The 18,317-nt window shown below is 43.3% G+C and overlaps 1 protein-coding gene across 1 annotated transcript in view; it reads left to right on the top strand.

Annotated features, from left to right (window-relative positions):
- Positions 1-18,317, top strand: part of CEP290 (centrosomal protein 290) — a 1,386,965-nt gene that overhangs the window by 359,766 nt on the left and 1,008,882 nt on the right. The window contains exon 19 of the mRNA XM_086918001.1: positions 399-541. Within this exon, the coding sequence (XP_086774127.1) occupies positions 399-541 (143 nt within the window). The remainder of the gene's footprint in view (positions 1-398; positions 542-18,317) is intronic.

Raw genomic sequence — 18,317 nt, 5'->3', positions numbered from 1 at the left:
CCTCTGGTCCTGACATAGAATCTCATTTAGAAGGTTGGAGCCAGATCCTGCATCCCAATCTTTAATCTATGAATTTAGCGTCTTGACTCCTGAATTCACAGAATAGACACTTTTGAATTTGCCACAGTATGGGTTAGACCTTTTGAAAGGTGTGCAGAATCCTTCCACAAGAACATTCTACACTTTTTTTAAATGGAAGAAGTTATACATCTGGGGCATTTAAAACAGTTATCAATTCTCTTGAAGTCCTCTTTCTCTCTTTTCTGCCTGACATTGTTTTCCTTCCGACTTACAGGAATCTAATACATTTGGGTTACCCTAAAAATAATAACTGTGTACCTCTGTTATGTATTTGAGAATGCTAACATATGATTTTTAATTTGGCAAATGTGTTTTAGTGAAAGAACTTTCTGAAGAAAACAGACAACTTGAAAATGGAATGAAAGAGATATTACAAGCTATAAAAGTAGCACAGACAGAACCTGCTGTTAAAGGAGCTGAGACATCACTTATAATTCCTAGTCTTGAGCGATTAGTTAATGTAAGTATTTCTCAACTTGACATATTATAATGTATGAGACTGAGTGACATGTTATTCTCCCAATATATTATGCTGCCTAGTGTGTGTGTGTGTATGTGTGTGTGTATATATATATATATATATATATATATATATATATATATATATATATACAAAAACGTAGGTTTCACACATGTTATAGTTAGCTGGGCATTTCACTCATACAAAACCTTTGAAATTTCCCCGTTATAGTTAGTTCAGCTAACTATAACTCGCGCGCCCGCAATGCATTGCTGATGATGTCACATTTACATGACTCATGACATTGTCAGTGACATCACTCACGACATCACTGATGACATCTCAAATGACATCAGCACTGCATTGCAGGGGCGCGAGTTATAGTTAGCTGATCTAACTATAACTAGGGAATTTCAAAGGTTTTGTATGAGTGAAATGCCCAGCTAACTATAACATGTGTGAAACCTATGGTTTTTTCTGTGAATTTCTAAGGTTTTTTAAATGCTAATTCCTAACTATAACGAGGCTAAAACATATGTTTTTTTCAGTGAATTTGCAAGGTTTTTAAATACTAATTCCTAACTATAAGATAACTAAAACCTAAGTTTTTTTCAGTGAATTTTTTTTATATATATATATATATATATATATATATATACATACATACATACATACATACTTACATACATACGCACGCACTGGAAAACTAAACACCCACTTCCCTTACAAAGAAATGGAAAGTTTGCATCTCTGCAGCCTCTCTTATTTTTCACTTATTCATTTTCTGCTCAATCAACACACCATCCACAAATACACACACCTACTTACTGCCTTTCTTAGCTGGGCTTATCAATTATTCTTCTTTAATTCAAAGTCAAGGCCCTTTATTCAGCCTTCTTCGTAACTACTACCCATCAATAGCAGTGGGTAATTTCCACACTTCTGTCCTTTCTTCCGTCCTTACTACCGCACACTATGTGTACTTTATGCACTAGCTTGCTTCCTTAGATGTGCTACTCGTTTCTCTTGCTCCCACTGCGGAATTGAACACCCTATCTGTGTAATGAGCTGGAATTCCAAAGATTCTCTTCACTAACAAGGCAGTGGTTAGTTTGCGTGTATCCAACCTTTCTTATTTTTCACCTTTTTCATCTTCCACTCAATCAATACATCATCCACACATACACACAACTACTTGCTGCATACATTAGCTGTGATTATCAACTATTCTTCTATTTCATATACCTATTCAAAGTGCAGGCCTTTATCGAACATTTTTATTGTAACAAGTCCCCCAGCCGAAGACATTGTAAATTTGCACACTTGCTCCCTTTCTTGGCTTGGATTATCAATTATTCTTCAATTTCATATTCTGATTCAATCTCAAAGCCCTTTATCGAGCCTTTTTGTTGTAACTACTGTTGCTGGAATTCTGCTCCTACACAGAACTGTGCATAAAGACTTAGGACCTCAATGAATTGCGGTGTACCAAAACCCACCTTAGTACCCAAACCCCCTACCAGACTAGCAATCAATGACTCATTGGTTCTTCGTCCTATAGCAAAAACACCAATTACTACTCAACCCAGAACATACGACTTCGATTACCACAAGTACGTAGATAAAAAGAGTACTCTTTCGTTATAGTCTTACACCAGTCCAAACAAGGAGTAAATAAACACACGTGCAAGTTTGAAATGTTTATTTCTAACGCCGTAATCTCATGCACAGTACCTTAGATAATACAACCAAACATATTATCAGAAACAAGGTTGGCAGCATTGTTACTTTACCATAAAATACAAAGGGAGAAAGCATCTTATATTGCTAACGGGAAACAGGTTTAAAATATACCTACATTTCACCCTCCCTACCTACCAGGTTAGTTTATAACTACAGAATGTCTCATAGAATTACATGGACGGCCCCATACCTCTGGTACTCAGCAGTAGTGGATCACATTGAGTTCTGCACAAACTGTCAAGATACCAATGTTCTCCAACTGTGTCTAATTATGCCTCCACAATGCATTATTAAAGGAGCCAGTATCAGACGTAGCCACACCTGCATATGTGTTATAGGTCGAACGTGCGAGGATCATTCCGAATAACAGACACAGTATCCAAGATAACCTTATTGTTCCATGCTCTCAATATACACACTAAACTAGCGAGGCAGTCTAGAAATGTAGCATAACAAATTATTCTCATGTGAAACAAAATACTTAGCCTTCTCTAAACAATATCAAAATTACGTGTCGTGTGCAAAGCAGAGCAGGAAAGCAAAAATGGCGTTTAAGCTTCTAAGGAACCCATGCTAACTTAACACGGTGTGAGTGCAAGGCTCAGCCCACGACACCCTCCCTCGATAGAACCACGTGATATAAACGTGGGCGAACTAGGAACGCAGAGTCCAAGCCTGAAAAGCAGAGTCAAGTTCAAATTTGCATAAAAAATTATTCGCTGTTTGATAGAAAACAGTAGCGAAATAATAAAGAATAGGTAGAAAAATCAAAGAGTCTTAATCCAACAGCGTATAAGCACAGTATGTAGCAACAGCCTCCAAGAGGAAGTCATTGTTCTCATCTGAAAACATTTCAGCCATCCAATTCAATAGTGAGAATGAACATACATGTTCCTCAACGACCGGAGCCTCTATCACCATCGGAGGAAAACTCGGGTCATTTTCAATGTAACTGTGAGCCAAGAACTCATACGCCGCTGCAAAAACATTCCAACGTCCCATTAATCCATGTGTCGCTGCTGAGTCTATAATCCCGCCGCCAGAACAGAGCAAGTCATGAACCACTAAGGGGCTCATCAGCTGGTCATAATCCGCATTGGGAGACACCGTACTGCAGAGACACAAATCCAGGGCCCAGTCGAAATCGCAGCTCAGGCAATGGAAGACAGGTTGAACGCATGTGAAAAAGGAGAACCGAAACGATAATCCATAAACTGCACTCAATGTAGCCAGAGGCAGCGCTCCGTAATAACTAAGCATTCGATTGTGGAGCAGCAACAGCCGAGAAATATTGTTGAGTGCTGGAGGATGTGCATCCATATTTAAGTAAACAAATTAATAGAAGCACACAGACAACTAATGAGACTATTAAGAGGAATCCACCAAAGATGTTGGAAAAAATCGAATGAAAAAATGCCAAAAAGACACCAAATATACTTTGAAAAGAAGTCACAAGACCACTGCTTCTAACTTTAAAAAAGTAAGGTAACCCCGTAGTCAAGGACACATTAAAGATACTCTGAATTAACTCCCCAAAATACAAAGGCACATCTGTATGTAATAAATCATAAACTTCTGCGCGGGTGTTTCAGATGTTTCTCTAGCAGATGTAAGAGCGACCTCTTTTTGAGACAATAGCGTTCTTATACAGCTCACTTGGTTGACTCTGCTTTCAAGGTCGGAATCGACGGCCGGATGGAAACATCCAGCTTCCCATGCAGAGGAGTAAACAACTATTTTTTAGCAAACCACATGCTCAGTTACCGTAATCATGTAACCGATGCCTGGTAACATTGCACAACAATCTACATTATTTTAAATTAAATAACTCACGTTTCCAGTAAACTGAACGATGGTATAATAGTAGGTGTTGCAGTACCTTTCCAAACTCACACCAAATTAAGCGCATCTTGATTACAAGAGCCATGCAATTTTATGTGTCTACAAATTAAGGAGTGATGTGGTGCTATTGTGCAATCCTCGCCATTCACATAGACTTCTTTTCCCTCCCTCAGCCACCTATATGTAAATGATAATAACCAAGCTTAATGGACATAAGCGCTGCCTAAACATCCATATCTGCCTATAGCATAGTAATTCATGCAACACTCAAACTTAAACAGGCTAAAAAGTAACGTTATGATACCGTGGATAAGCCACATTGCTAAATCGGATTTCCAATAAATGACCACTTCTAACCATTCTCATAGCGCGCCCTGTGCTCTGATTTGACAGTGAGAAAGTGATCGCACCATAGTTTGTACTGCTAATCATTCTCAGCATACGCTACAAATACGCTTTCACATTACACATCGCATGAAAGCTTCCGTGTGACGTCATGTACAGCGCCCCGTACGCAAAGACGCAATTTATTTTTAATTGTTTAAAAACATATATTTATGTATTTATTGAACATACTAACAAAACACATTATCTAGGATAATTATGATTTTTTTTTTAAAGTTCCAATAATCCTACATTACTTTTAAAAGCAATTACACCAATTGCGGTGAAACGTCATGCGTACTCGCATCCTAAGAACACTGTAATAACAGCGTAACCGTACGCAAAGCCATGTGACTTTAAAAGAAGAAATTTCATTGCTTCATAACACTTCCTATTACAACTATTGGAACTTCCGTCCCATTTTAATAATTCTACTTTGATTTTCTAAAAAGAAGCATCTCTTTTAAGAATCTTATCAAATAGAACGAAGTTTACCATAATAACAGCAATGGACTCATCTTCAAGCCATTCTGCAGAAGAATATTTCATTCCTAAAGAAAGTCCAAAGAAGATCTAATTTGGCAGTTTTTTACTTTTCCAGAAGGGCAAAAAAAGGTTAATGCTCCAAAAGTAACCTGTAAAATTTTCCACAGCATCAGTCCTCGACATTACTTTTGTTTTCATTCTTGTTGGACACTACCAAGCCCCCCATTATAGAAAAAAATGTGCCCCCCCCCCCCGGGAGCTAATTAGGAATAAAATGTACTACGAGGTTTTTTCCTTTTCCACCGCGTACGAGTACAATACGCGCACAACGCGTTTTTTAAATTATTTTTTTTTAATTGCCCCTAAACATCCGTGTAAGACCCCCTGAGCAGGCCTAGAGGGTCAACATATTTCTACCCTACCCCCCAGATGGCTGCCAACACTTCCTGGTTTGGAGTGTTGACACACAGTTGACATCCAATCGGCATGCAGCTCGTGCTCGTAATTGTACGGATTTCGGTACGCGTGCTGTACTTCGTCTCTAGATATCGCTATGATTTTACTTTTGATTTTCTCAGGAACTACTGAATGGATTTACACCATTTAACAAAAAGCACAATCTGCTAACTGAACTCTATCTCTCTGCCAAATTTGGTTAAAGGTCCCTATAGGAAATTGCATGGGGAAAACACGTTTTGGGACCCCCCTTTTTTCTCGGCCCCCACTTGACGAATCAGCCCCAAACTTTCAGGGAAGGAGCGGAACCGAGCAGGCCATTTTCTTGGAGAAATTCGCAAAGATTCGTCCACCGACGCCAAAGTTATTCCAAATAGAATGTTGTGGATTTCCTATGGAAAGTAGGTCCTAACTAGAACTACCTACTGGCGACCGCCAGTAGGTAATATATATATATATATTTATAATATATATATATATATATATATATATATATATATATATATATATATATATATATATTATACTATACTATACAGTATGTGTGTGTATAGGTGGTATATATATATATATATGTATAATATGAGCATGCATATGTCTTTTCATAGAATGTGCTTACTCTGAGGCTCTGTTTATACTTTCAAAATAAAAACTGTCAGTGGTTGCATACAGTGGGAGACATATTAAAATAAATAAAACTTTAGGCATATATATACACATTTGGCAATGTTAGAACTTGCGGTCTCTAGTTGGCAGAGGTATGAAACTTTGGGCAAGTAGGTACTCTTAATTCTAGTGAGGGGAAGCGGGATACACACTCCAGATAACCCCTGCTCACCGCCTTGGTAGCTTGGTACGAGCAGACAGGCTCATCTCAAAGGCAATGAGTAAAGTATTTGTACTCAAAACACCACAAATGGACACCACACCAGTTTAGAAAAATAAAGTATTTTTATCTAAACTAAACAAGACCCAAAATGACAAAAATCTAACAAATAGGTAGTAAAATACGACTTTAGAGCAGGCAATAATCCAAAGTACGTTGCAGAACATTAGATGCGCAGCATTGGGCACAGAGTCACACAGACCCTCAAACAAACAGTACTTTGGAAAACAAAGTCTCTGAAGATGCTTGGCATTGTGGAGGTGAGGCGTCGGTGCTGAGGTTGGCTCCCTGGATGCAACTGGGGAGGAGGCGAGTCTCTGTGTCCGCGAGGAGGCGACGTCTCTAATCCAAGACAGGGGAAGTCGGTTAAGTCTGAGATGTGAGGTCAGCGAGTTTGTGGATTCACCCTCTGCTGTTATCAGTGACATGATAACTGGATGTCGCCATCCGTGCGAGTGCTGGCGTCGGTAAGGCCAATAACTGCATGCGTTGAAGGGCGTCGAAGAGCATCAGAGGTGCGGTGCATGCAGGGTAGTGCATTGTGCATTTCACAAGCAGCGCCCCTGACCTCAGTGCTGGTTGCGGCATGGCTGATGGCGTCGGAGATGGTTTTTCTTGCTTCTTGTAAGTTTCTTCCAGTTTCCAACAGCACAGACAACCTCCAGAGGCCAAGAACTGGAACAGGCACCTCCTGGCAGGTCAGAGATCTGAGCAGTAGAGTTCAAGGGAGCTGGGGATGAAGTCTTTGTGTCCCTAAGACTTCAGAAAAAGGAGGCCAACAGAAAGAAGCCCTTGGAGATTCTTCATATACAAAAGAAACATGGATTTAGGCCCAGATCTCTGTACTGGTGTGAATGCATGACATTTTTCTGCATTCTGTCCGTCAAGTGTTCTTTTTGCATTTGTCCCCCGAGTTGGACGGGTATGCCCAGACGTTGGTCCCGTGCTCTCCATGCCACTGGAGTCAAGCTATCCTGGCGGATGACGGCTGAAAGCCCGAAAGTGGTCCTAGGATGCTTGATCCAGTTCAGGGAGGACCTGGCCTGGCAATTCAGGCTGGACTGTTCCCATTGGGCACAGGGTCAAGACTGATTTGCATATGGCTGGGTCCAAACTGGAATGGCATGGTGAGCAAAAAAACAATGGATTTAGGCCCAGATCTCTGTACTGGGGTGAATGTATGACTTTGTTCTGCATTCTGTCCATCAATTGTTCTTTTTGCACTTTGAGATTCTTCAAGCATGTTTTTCAGCAGAGTTCCAGTCTTTGTCCTTTACTTGGCAGAAGCAGCAACTGCAGGCCAACCCCACACAGTACACAGCTCTTCTCCTTGGCAAAGGTTCCTCGAGCCCAGAAGTGATCTAAAATATCTGGGGTTCAAGGTCCACTACTCATACACCATTGTGTCTTTATTCTGAGGACTAATAGCATCAGGAATGGACTTAATCGTATTGAGGACTGGACCTCCTTGCTATAATAGACAATCGGTGATATTCCTTCCAATACAGAAACTGGATCTAAATGATAAATGTGACTCAATGTGTTGTACATAATCATGCTAGAAATTTGCATAATCTATGCCACTTGCGCCGTTTAAACACCACCATTTCACCATTTTTTTTCACACGCGCCGGCAGCACCTTAGTTATTATCACTGTTTCCCACTCCTCTCTGACGTTCTAAGATGGCCGCCACCGTAGAAGGCTACACAAGCACAACAATTTGCCGTTCCAAGATGGCCACCGCCCCTAGACCTCGAGGCTGTTAGTCCCTTGCCTCTTTCCATCACCCACCATTTTTGGCTCCAAAAACATAAAGTAACTTGGAGACTCTGCTTCACCTCACATGCTATCCAGCGCCAGCAGGAGCCCCCGTGCCCTGACTTTCCGCCGTTATTCAAGTAAGTAACCGAAACACTGGCAGACCATGTTCGTGACCAGCCCCTTTTGGTTAAAATTCGAGACTTAATCTGATAATTGAATGCTTTGTATTTTAGGAGGTGCAACCTGGCACCTAGCGGATTTGTTACTTAACCAAAAGCCTCCAGTGCGATCCGGCACTGACATATATTGATATCAGGAATTAGACCTTTCAAGGAAGGCCCATAGCCTATTAACGGTAAATGACTTTTCACTGCGCTGTTTTGAGCACCCCCCGTTTTTTAAAAATCGCATCTGAATGCCGGTTTTAATATAGACTGTTTGTCACCGCAGATTAAGTGGCTGTCAGCGCTCGTTACGGATCTACTGGGCCGTATTACAAGCGTGCCATTACCGTTGAACCTTGCTCATCCTTCAAACGTAAGGAATGTACCGAACCGCTAAATAATTTATGGTCAACACCAGCAACGTAATACTAATGCTTGCTTCGAGAAATTAAAGCCGCAATTTAGATTCCACGGCACTATCGGGTTTTAAAATTCACCACACGTGCATCGCGTCGCCCGCCACCACCCCTTGTGATTCACATCCCCTGAACAAATATGATACGTCCTTATCCCAATGGTTCCTCCCCATTAATGTCATCCATTGGCGTTTTTTCGCCTTAAACCACTGCGCCTTCAACCTCCACTGACATTGCAGTTTTAACACCTTAAACCACTGCGCCTTCAACCTTCACTGACATCTCGGGCACAAGCCACATGAGTACTGTGCAAGTAGACTCTAGTCCTGAAGCGGATGTCCTCTTCTTTGTGTCACACATCAATTCACCCTCACAAAAGTCACCAATCAGATGCCTAGCAGTTTAGTTTTACTTATCTCTCTTTTTTTTTTATACCTTTCTCCCCTCTTGTTTATTCTCTTGTAAATGTTGATACAGTAATGCGATATAGGCAAAATATGTGATTAAGCTTAAGACAACAATGAATTATCCCTTGTCCTGAAGATGATGCTTTATATTGTTGTGAATATCATCGAAACGTTGTCGACACTAAAAGCACCATATGCAATATGATTTTATAATATTGTAAAGATCAATGGTGTGAAAATGGATATTTTATTTATTTTATTTTATTTTATTTATTTATTTAAGCTTGTATCGCGCACAGCTACCCACAGTGGGTTTCCCGGCGGAAGGGATAGACTAAAGAAGAAAGGAGGCAGCTTCACCTGACTGAGCTACAGCAGACTATTAGGCACGTTGAGTAAAAAGCAGTGTCTTTAAGGCCTTGCGGAAGCGAAACAAATTGGTCTCTAATTTTAGAGCCAATGGGAGTGAGTTCCAATATTTGGGTCCCAGGGTGGAGAAGGAACGACCTCCCATTTTTGTCAGCTTCCATCTTGGCATGGTAAAATTTCCCATGTCCGATGACCTTAGTGGCCGTAGGGGTTTATAGGGTGTTATCAGCCTTTGGAGGTAGGCTGGGGCGCTGCCTTGCTTAACCTTGAACATATAGCAAAGTGCCTTGAATTTGATACGTTCAGGGATACTCAACCAGTGAAGGTCACGTAAGGCGGCCTTGGCTGAGGAGCGTCTGGGGATATTTTTAAGAAGGCGCGCAGCTGCGTTTTGCACTACCTGTAGCACCTGTAAGGTGGCTTTGTCTGCGCCCAGATAAAGGATATTGCCATAGTCCAGGCGAGAAGTTACAAGCGCCTGGACTACGGTTCTGCGGGAGGAGAGTGGAAGCATCCACAGGATCTTGTGGAGCCACCGCAACGTTGAAAAACAGATGGCCGCAACCTTAGTGGCCTGTTGTCGCATAGATAATCTATCATCTATGATGACACCCAGGTTGCGAACAGCGGTGGAAGGTGTTGGCGCGGTACCCAATTCAGTGGGCCAGTGGCAGGGACCCCAAAGATGTTTATTCCGGCCCAGAATGACCACCTCGGTCTTCTCCCCATTCAGTTTGAGACAATTTCTCCGCATCCAATCGGCCACAAGAGTGAGGCCTGACTTGAGTGCGGAGATGTTGTTCTCGTCTCTCCCTGATAGGGAGAAGACAATCTGGGTGTCATCCGCGTACGAAAACAGGGTAAGTCCAGCCTGTTCAACAATGGATGCTAAGGGTTTAACGTAAATATTAAATAATAAAGGACTAAGGATTGAGCCTTGAGGGACACCGCGGGTAGATGGACAGATGGTGGAAGCTGCTTTAGGAGAGAACACTTGGAAACTTCGGTCATTATTTATTTAAGTCTTTCATAGTGATTACAAACAAACAGACACATCTTATACCCTGCCTTTGGCCATTCTGTTTTTCGTTGGTTTGTCTTGTTTTCTGTGGGTCACGGCTGTGCCAACTTGTCATTTAATGTTTTGAATCACAATCAACTGAACTTATATAAAAATAAATTCTTGTCCGGCTGGACGAAAGACATACGATCTATTTAAGCATATGATTATTGTGCTTGTCTATTTTTCCTTCCAAAATAGGGACCACTGTTCTCTAAAACATTTATTCTCTTGTAGCCAGGGTCTCTGAGCCCAGTCCAAACCAGTTTGACCCTCTCTGGTGCAGCATGACCACAGGAGGTGGAGACAGCGTTGTGCAAAGGAGATAGGCCCTATTCAGATGCAAGGAAATTCCTCTCACTACTTTAAATGCAGCAACGGTCTATTCAGCTCAGCTCTGAGTCATCCGGGAAGGGGCAGGCACACCCCAATTCCCCTAAATGGCTGTCTAAAGTGAATGTCCATCCCCAGGCCCTGTCACTCCAAAATCAGTCAATCCACAAACAAGCAGAGGCAAACAGAATGGTTACATAAGAAAATGCCCTTTTTCTAAAAGTAAACACAAGATGTTCGTGTCCGGTCCATGGAAGACATGGCTTGGCAGTTTGGGCTGGACTGTTCACATGACGCACTGGGTCAAGACTGATTTACATATAGCTGTGTCTGTACTGGGGTGGCGAAGTGAGCTAAAGAACGATGATAGATTCAACCCAGATCTGTGACTGGGGGTGAGTGTCTGAAAAGTTTCAGCGCTCTGTCCATCATCTCCTTGTGTTTGCTTTGTTTGCCCTAGTTGGCAGGGTATGCCCAGGCGTGGGTCCCTTGCTCACTTTGCCACTGGATTCAAACTAGCCTGGCTGTTGAGGGGTGTTACCTCGAAACCGGTCCCAGGATGCTTGTTTCCGGTCCAAGGAAGACATGGCTTGGCAGTTCGGGCTGGACTGTTCCCATGATGTACAGGGTCAAGACTGATTTGCATTCAGATGTGTCTGAACTGGGGTGGCAAAGTGAGCTAAAGAACAATGATGGACCCAGATCTGTGACTGGGGATGAGTGCCTGGAAAGTTTCAGAGCTCCGTCCATAAATCTCCTTGTGTCCACTTTCTAAAAGTGGCATTTTCAAAAACACAATTTAAAAACCATCTTTACTAAAAGATGTGTTATTAAATTCTGAGTTCAGAGAGCCTAATCTTCATTTCTCTATCCTATCCCAATGAAAGTTCTACTTGTGAGATGGTACAAAGTAACTCCCATGTTAGCCTATGAGACAGATAGCCTTTGAAGAGTGAAAAAAAAGAAATACACAGCATTTCACCCTGGAAGGACAGGTGCTAGTGTATGTGACATGTCCTTCTATTCACATACACTGCACCCTGCCCATGGGGTTACCTTGGGCCTACCTGTGGGGTGTCTTTGCCAGGTTGACATAGCAGTTTAAAACTCAGTGGCTGGTCTGAGTTACAGGGCTACTTCTGTGAGTGGCACAATCAGTGCTGCTGGCCCACTGGAAACATTTGATTTACAGGCCCTGGGCACACTCAGTGCACTTTGCTAGGGACTTAACAGTAAATCAAATGTGCCAGGCATGGATAACTAATCATTTTCACAATTTACACAGAGAGCATATGCACTTAAGCAACTGATTAGCAGTTGTAATGTGCCCAGAGTCCCATAGCCAACAAAAACAGGTCAGAAAAAATAGGAGGAAGAAGCACAATGTTTGGGGATAAGCCTGCAAAAAGGGCCATTTACAACAGGCAATTTGGCAGTCGTACATCAACCAGAAGACACAGTGAGGGACATCTTGTCACCAAAGGAATACGCCATTAAAGACCTCATGACCGATCTAGCCCTGACTCAAGCTTGCCCACTCCCAACCCACTCGAAAGGGGCTACTCTAGACTGGATCATCTCTAATGAGAAAACCGTCAAGCTCATATCCACTGACCCCGGCGACTGGTCAGACCACCATGCCATCGCCTTTCTTCTACCCTGCTGCACCCTCAAAACATGGGCTCCTCGACCAGTGCTCCCTAAACGCTGGGTCAGAGACACCAAAAACCTAGACCTAATTGAACTCAAGACCCGCTGCAAATCTGACTCCCCCCTCCCCCTCCCCACATCACCTTAGTCAGTGACCTGATTGATCACTACACTGCTACGATGTCGAACATTTTGGATGACCTAGCCCCTCTTAAACTAAAAAGGACTCAAGTCAAAGATAGAAACCCATGGTTCACTGGTTCCCTCAACGACGAGAGAAGATCCCTCTGACAAGCCGAAAGAATCTGGAGACAGCACCCATCGGCAGATCACCTAAAACGTCTTCGCCAGGCCAGAAATGCTTACAACAAAAACATCCTCAATTAAAAAAAATGTTTTTTCAGAGCAGAACTAGGAAATGCCCAGAACAGGCCTCGCAAACTCTTTGAGATGATCAAGCTCCAATGGAACAAACTGTCCAAAACAGCGAAAGAAAACCCCAAGTCTCTCATCTCCTCTGAAGATTTCTCCTCGGTTTTCGCAAACAAAATCAACACCTTAGGTACTGAACTCAAAGCTGCCTCACTCCCCCCACCGAACATTGACCATCAGCCTCCTCCATCACTGCTACCAACACTGACCTCACCCAAGAATCTAGCGCACTGGTCCGAATTCTCACCCTACGATGAAGACTCCGTCGCAAATATCCTTTCCTCCTTAAACCCGAATAACCATTTCAACGACCCGCTCCCCTCGAACTGTCTTGCCACTGTTGCCAAATCCATTATTCCTTGCTGGACTGCGATAATCAACGCCTCTCTCCAGCAGGGATCAATCCCAACCTCACTGAAAGCAGGCCAAGTCCTCCCCATTCTGAAAAAGCCATTGCTGGACCCAGCCTCCCCAGATAACTTTAGACCATGGGTACTCACAAACTTTCTCTCAGGGGCCAAATTTACAGTGTAGTTTGTGGCTGAGGGCCGCACCGGTGGGGGTGTGGTCAGTGAGAGAGGGGGGTTGGGCTAGAGACAAAAAAAAACTGTGACCATGAGGTTGAACACAGGCCCTGGCAGCGGATGTCTTCGTCCACTGAGCCACCAGACCGAGCATACACACACACATCTCCCTCTCGCTCTCCCTCTCCCTCTCCCTCTCCCTCTCCCTCTCTCTCTTTCTCTCTCTCTCTCCCTCTCTCTCTCCCTCCCTAGTCTCCCTCTCACTCTTGGTCTACCTCCCTTTCTTTGTCTCCCTCCCTCTCTCTCTCCGTCTCCCTTTCTCTCCCTTTCTCTCTCTGTCTCCCTCCCTTTCTCTAACTGTCTCCCTCCCTCTCTCTCCCTGTCTTCCTCTTCCTCCCTCCCTCCCTTTGTCTCCCTCCCTCATGCCTCTGCCTCCCTCCCCTGACTCTCCCTCCCTTCCCTGACTCTCTCTCTCTCCCTCCCCGACTCTCTTTCCCTCCCTCGCCTTCCCCTGACTCGCCCTCTCTCTCTCTCCCTCGCCCTCCCCTGACTCTCTCTCTCCCTCCCTCGCCCTCCCCTGACTCACTCTCTCCCTCCCTCGCCCTCCCCTGACTCTCACTCTCCCTCACCCTGCCCTGGCTCTTCCTCTCTCTCCCTCCCCTGACTCTCACCGTTCCTCAACCTCCACTGACTCCCCCTCCCTCTGTCTCTCCCTCCCCTAACTCTCCCCCTCCCTCTCCCTCCCTCGCCATCCCCTGACTCTCTCACTCCCTCGCCCTCCCCTGACTCTCCCTCCCTCTGTTTCTCCCTCCCTCGCCCTCTCTCTCCATCTCTGTCTCCCTATCTCTGTCTAGGCAAGGTGTATTAATTCTATTAGAAATATCACGAAAAGCAAGAGCTATTTGCTGCACACATCGAACCACCTTCCCCAGCCTTCCCAAAATCTGCAGCACATTATTAGTGACACCCTAATGTAGAGGGTGCACGAGAGCTGGCTGGACCACTGCAGCAGAGATCAGATGTAATCCGGAGGGCAGAGATTCCAAATAAGGCTGGGCTGATTCAGACTTTCATCCCTTCAGTGCCGATGAAACAAATGCTACTCGAGGCTGCAGAGTGATCTCCAAGTTCATGCTCGGCTCGTGCAATCAGTCACAGGGTTTGTCCTGGTCACTGTAATTGTCTAACAACCCCCCCCCCCCCTCCCCCCTCCCCCCCGTGTGGCAGCCCGGGATGAGTCAGCTTGCCTGGCGCGCACACAGCCGGACCACTTCACAGGTGTTTAAAAGACCATTAAATCGTTAATGAGGCTTTGTTCTGTTTCACCTCTTCTGAGGCCCCTGCAGCTCCACTCTATGGCTGGAATTTCCCGGCCCCCTAGAGCAGAGCCTCTCAGAGTCCAGGCTGCATCAACCGGCGGTGTTTACTAAAACTCTTTTTTTTTAAAAAATATTTTTATTGACATTTTACAACAGTTTTCCCCCCCCCACCCCGCGCCATAACAAATTTTTCATTTCTCATTACTCATTTACAGATGATACATATTGCAGTAATAACATTTTTTACAAAATACGATCTAAAATAACAGAATCAGCAAAGAAATCCTAATTTAAGACTACCAACTAAAACTTTAAGTATTTAAAGTAGGAGGGAAAGAAGAAAAAACTTGACATTCGCTTCTTCAAGGCCTATTACCTTGTGTTACCCCCTTATACATTTAACATCCTGTCTTTCCAATCGGATATCGGCTTCCACAGCTGTAGCCCCAGTGCTCTCCCTTTTTTCCCCTTTCTAGCATAAATAGCCCTCTCAAGGTTGTGCATATACAATAGCTTAGCCAGCCACTGCTGGAAGGAGGGAGCCAATTTATCTTTCCATACAGACGCTATGCAAAGACGTAGTACGGCCATTGCCACAAATATGAAACCACCTGCACCATGTTGTTCTATATTGGGTGCCTCGAGGCCTAACATTATTACATCAGGTGTCAATTTCACTTTGAAAGCCAATGATTTATCACAGAACATTTCAATACTGTTTATGAGTGGTGAGAGGATTGGGCACCCTGCGAACATGTGAATTATGTCTGCCTCTGAACTATCGCATCGCGGGCACCTCACCCCCTGTATTCCCCCCCACTGAGCGATCCTAGCTGGGGTATAGTAAAGTCTAAACAAAGTTTTGTAATGTTGTGCTTTTAGGGATTTTTTTTTAAAGAAAGAAGGAGTTAGGCCCTTGTTCAGAAGGGAAGGCTGGACCTTGTAAAAGTTTTATACCACGAAAAATGCCACCCCCCTATTTATATTAGCCCTTGATTACAGGCAACACATCGGCTTCAGTCGGATATGTCAGGTATTTTATTTACCTTTGTATTCAAAAAGTTTTTCAAAGAATTATAACTTATCATGGCAGAGAAAAACACTGTACATATAAAAAATAATAGACATATTGACAAAAATACAGTATTTACAACATGAAGAAAATCACAAAGCGATTCATACAAAACAACTGTACCAATTTCTAGGTATTCAGGCAAAGATGCAAAATAAATGTGCAACCCTCAATGATCATAAATGAACAAAGTTTTTAAACTATTGGACAGAATCACATTCACAAGGAGATGTCACATTACACAAATGTTGTGATTCAAAGAACTCGCAGTGATTAGGAATTGCATCTCCTTTTATGCCGACGCGTTTCGAACACCAAACAGGAATTAAGGGTTCTCATCAGGGCCGGGTTGCTTTCTGTCTTATTTGTCGCTGTTGTTCTCAGGTAAGATTTTGTGCATCAAAGAACTGTCGTCTTTCAGTGATTTATCGGTCTGTGTGGGCCATCCCTACGCGCGATGAGGTTTTTCCTTATGAGCCAGCACCGCGCGTTTCAGGAGCCGCTGGCTCCGTTGTCAGTTAGTTGCAGCCGGTGGCTTTTACCGCGGGTTCCGTGTGCGGTCCCGAATTGCTTTTGCTTTTATCTTGCGCTCGTATCGGGCGTCTTACTCCCACCAGGATTCCGCTCGCTATGGCACTTTTAGTGATGCCAGACATAGTACCTCATGCCCCAAGGTTAGTGATTTTGTAAATATCCCTTCAGAAATTCCTAGTGCCTCCATCCATTTGGTCTCATACTTCCCTAAGTCGTCCCCTCTATGATCTATTAATGCTGCATATAGCCGTTTAATTGTACATGGCCGCTCTGCTTCAATCATCTGTAATATTGGGTTCTCCTTAAATCCCGCCTGACCGCCACGTTTATTACCTAAAAAACTTCTTATCTGTAAGTACTTGAAAAAAGACCTATTACTAACCCCGAATTCCTGTTGGAGCTCTGCAAATTGCCGTACCCCTAATTCCCCCATCAAGTCTCCCATGTTTCTAATTCCTTGTCTAACCCATTCTTTAAAGATTACATCCGAGAAAATATCCGAGGGTAATGTTGTGTCCCCTACTAATCTCGTATATCCATGGAGTCTACCCAGACCAAAACTCTTCTTAAATGCCTTCCAGATCTTATTGGCGGCTTCCAATGTCTTAAACCTAGTTCGCTTGAAGTAGCTTGGCTCCGTATATCTCAGAAAAGCATTATTAGCTTCATCTCCCAAAATTAAGCCATACACTTCTAAAGACCCTGTATGTAATTCCTCCTCTCCTTCGATCCCTCCCAATAAACAGGTCATTTGTTGCAGCGCCGCTGCCCAGTAATACATCCTGAGGTCTGGTAGAGACCATCCTCCCTTATCATAAGGTAGTGACATGTATTTCAGTGCCCTCCTTGTCTTCCCTTGTGCCCATACGAAGCGATTTACCATATTCTCTAAGTTCTTAAACCATATCAAATTAAAAAACAGCGGAATTGTTCTAAACAAGTATAGCACTTTGGGGAGCAGGTTCATTTTCACATAGTTAACCCTTCCAACAATTGTCATATGCAGATTGTGTATCCTATCCAGGTCTTTTTTCGTTTTTGTGAGAATAGGAGTGATATTGATTTCCACCAACTTTCCTAAATCTGCTGTGATAATAATACCCAAGTATTTACCTTCATTAACCACCCGTGTATCTGTGCAATCTGTGTGTGCGTTTTTAATAATTTGTGTCTTATTTTTGTTCAATGCATAACCCGCTATTCGCCCAAACAGCTCTGCCTCTGATTCTATTTCCCTTATCGCATCCATTGGGTTGGGTGTTATAACCGCTATGTCGTCTGCATACGCAAGAACCTTTATATCTCCCCTCTTAGAAAGTAGTGGTTCAATTCTTGCATTTTGTTCTAATTTATATATTAGAGGGTCTATATACATTGCAAACAATAAAGGTGAACAGGGGCACCCCTGTCTTGTGCCCCTGGTAATATTAAAGGGTTTCGTGCGACCTGTATTTATCCTGACACTTGCTGTTGTGGCCATTGGTTTCCCATCCCCTTCCTGAATATCAAACAATGTTATCATTTTCCTAACATGTGTTGTGGTATCTCTGTGAGGTATGAACCTGTGTTGATTGTCACTCACCAGTTGAGTAATTACCCTGGCGAATCTAGCTGCCTGTATCTTTGAGAATATTTTGGTATCTGCATTGATTAATGTGATGGGTCGATATGATCCAGGTTCTGTCGGATCCTTCCCTTTTTTTAGTAAGATTACAATGTCTGCTCCCGCCCAGCTGCCCGGGATTGCCTGCCCTTGCTGAATTCCTTTGAAAGTTCTCGCTAATTCTTTGAATATTGAGGGTAAGAATATTTTATAAAATTCTCCTGGAATCAGATCAGGTCCAGCTGCTTTCCCATTTGGTAAGCCCTGTATAGCATCGTTTATCTCCTCATCGCTTATGTCATTATCCAGATATTCTCTATCCTCTTCACTAAG

The sequence above is a fragment of the Lissotriton vulgaris genome, chromosome 1_1 (genome assembly GCF_964263255.1).
Source record: "Lissotriton vulgaris chromosome 1_1, aLisVul1.2, whole genome shotgun sequence".
In the NCBI taxonomy this organism is placed as follows: domain Eukaryota; kingdom Metazoa; phylum Chordata; class Amphibia; order Caudata; family Salamandridae; genus Lissotriton; species Lissotriton vulgaris.
The sequence above is the reverse complement of the archived record's forward strand: the minus strand, read 5'-3'. Positions and strand labels throughout refer to the sequence as shown.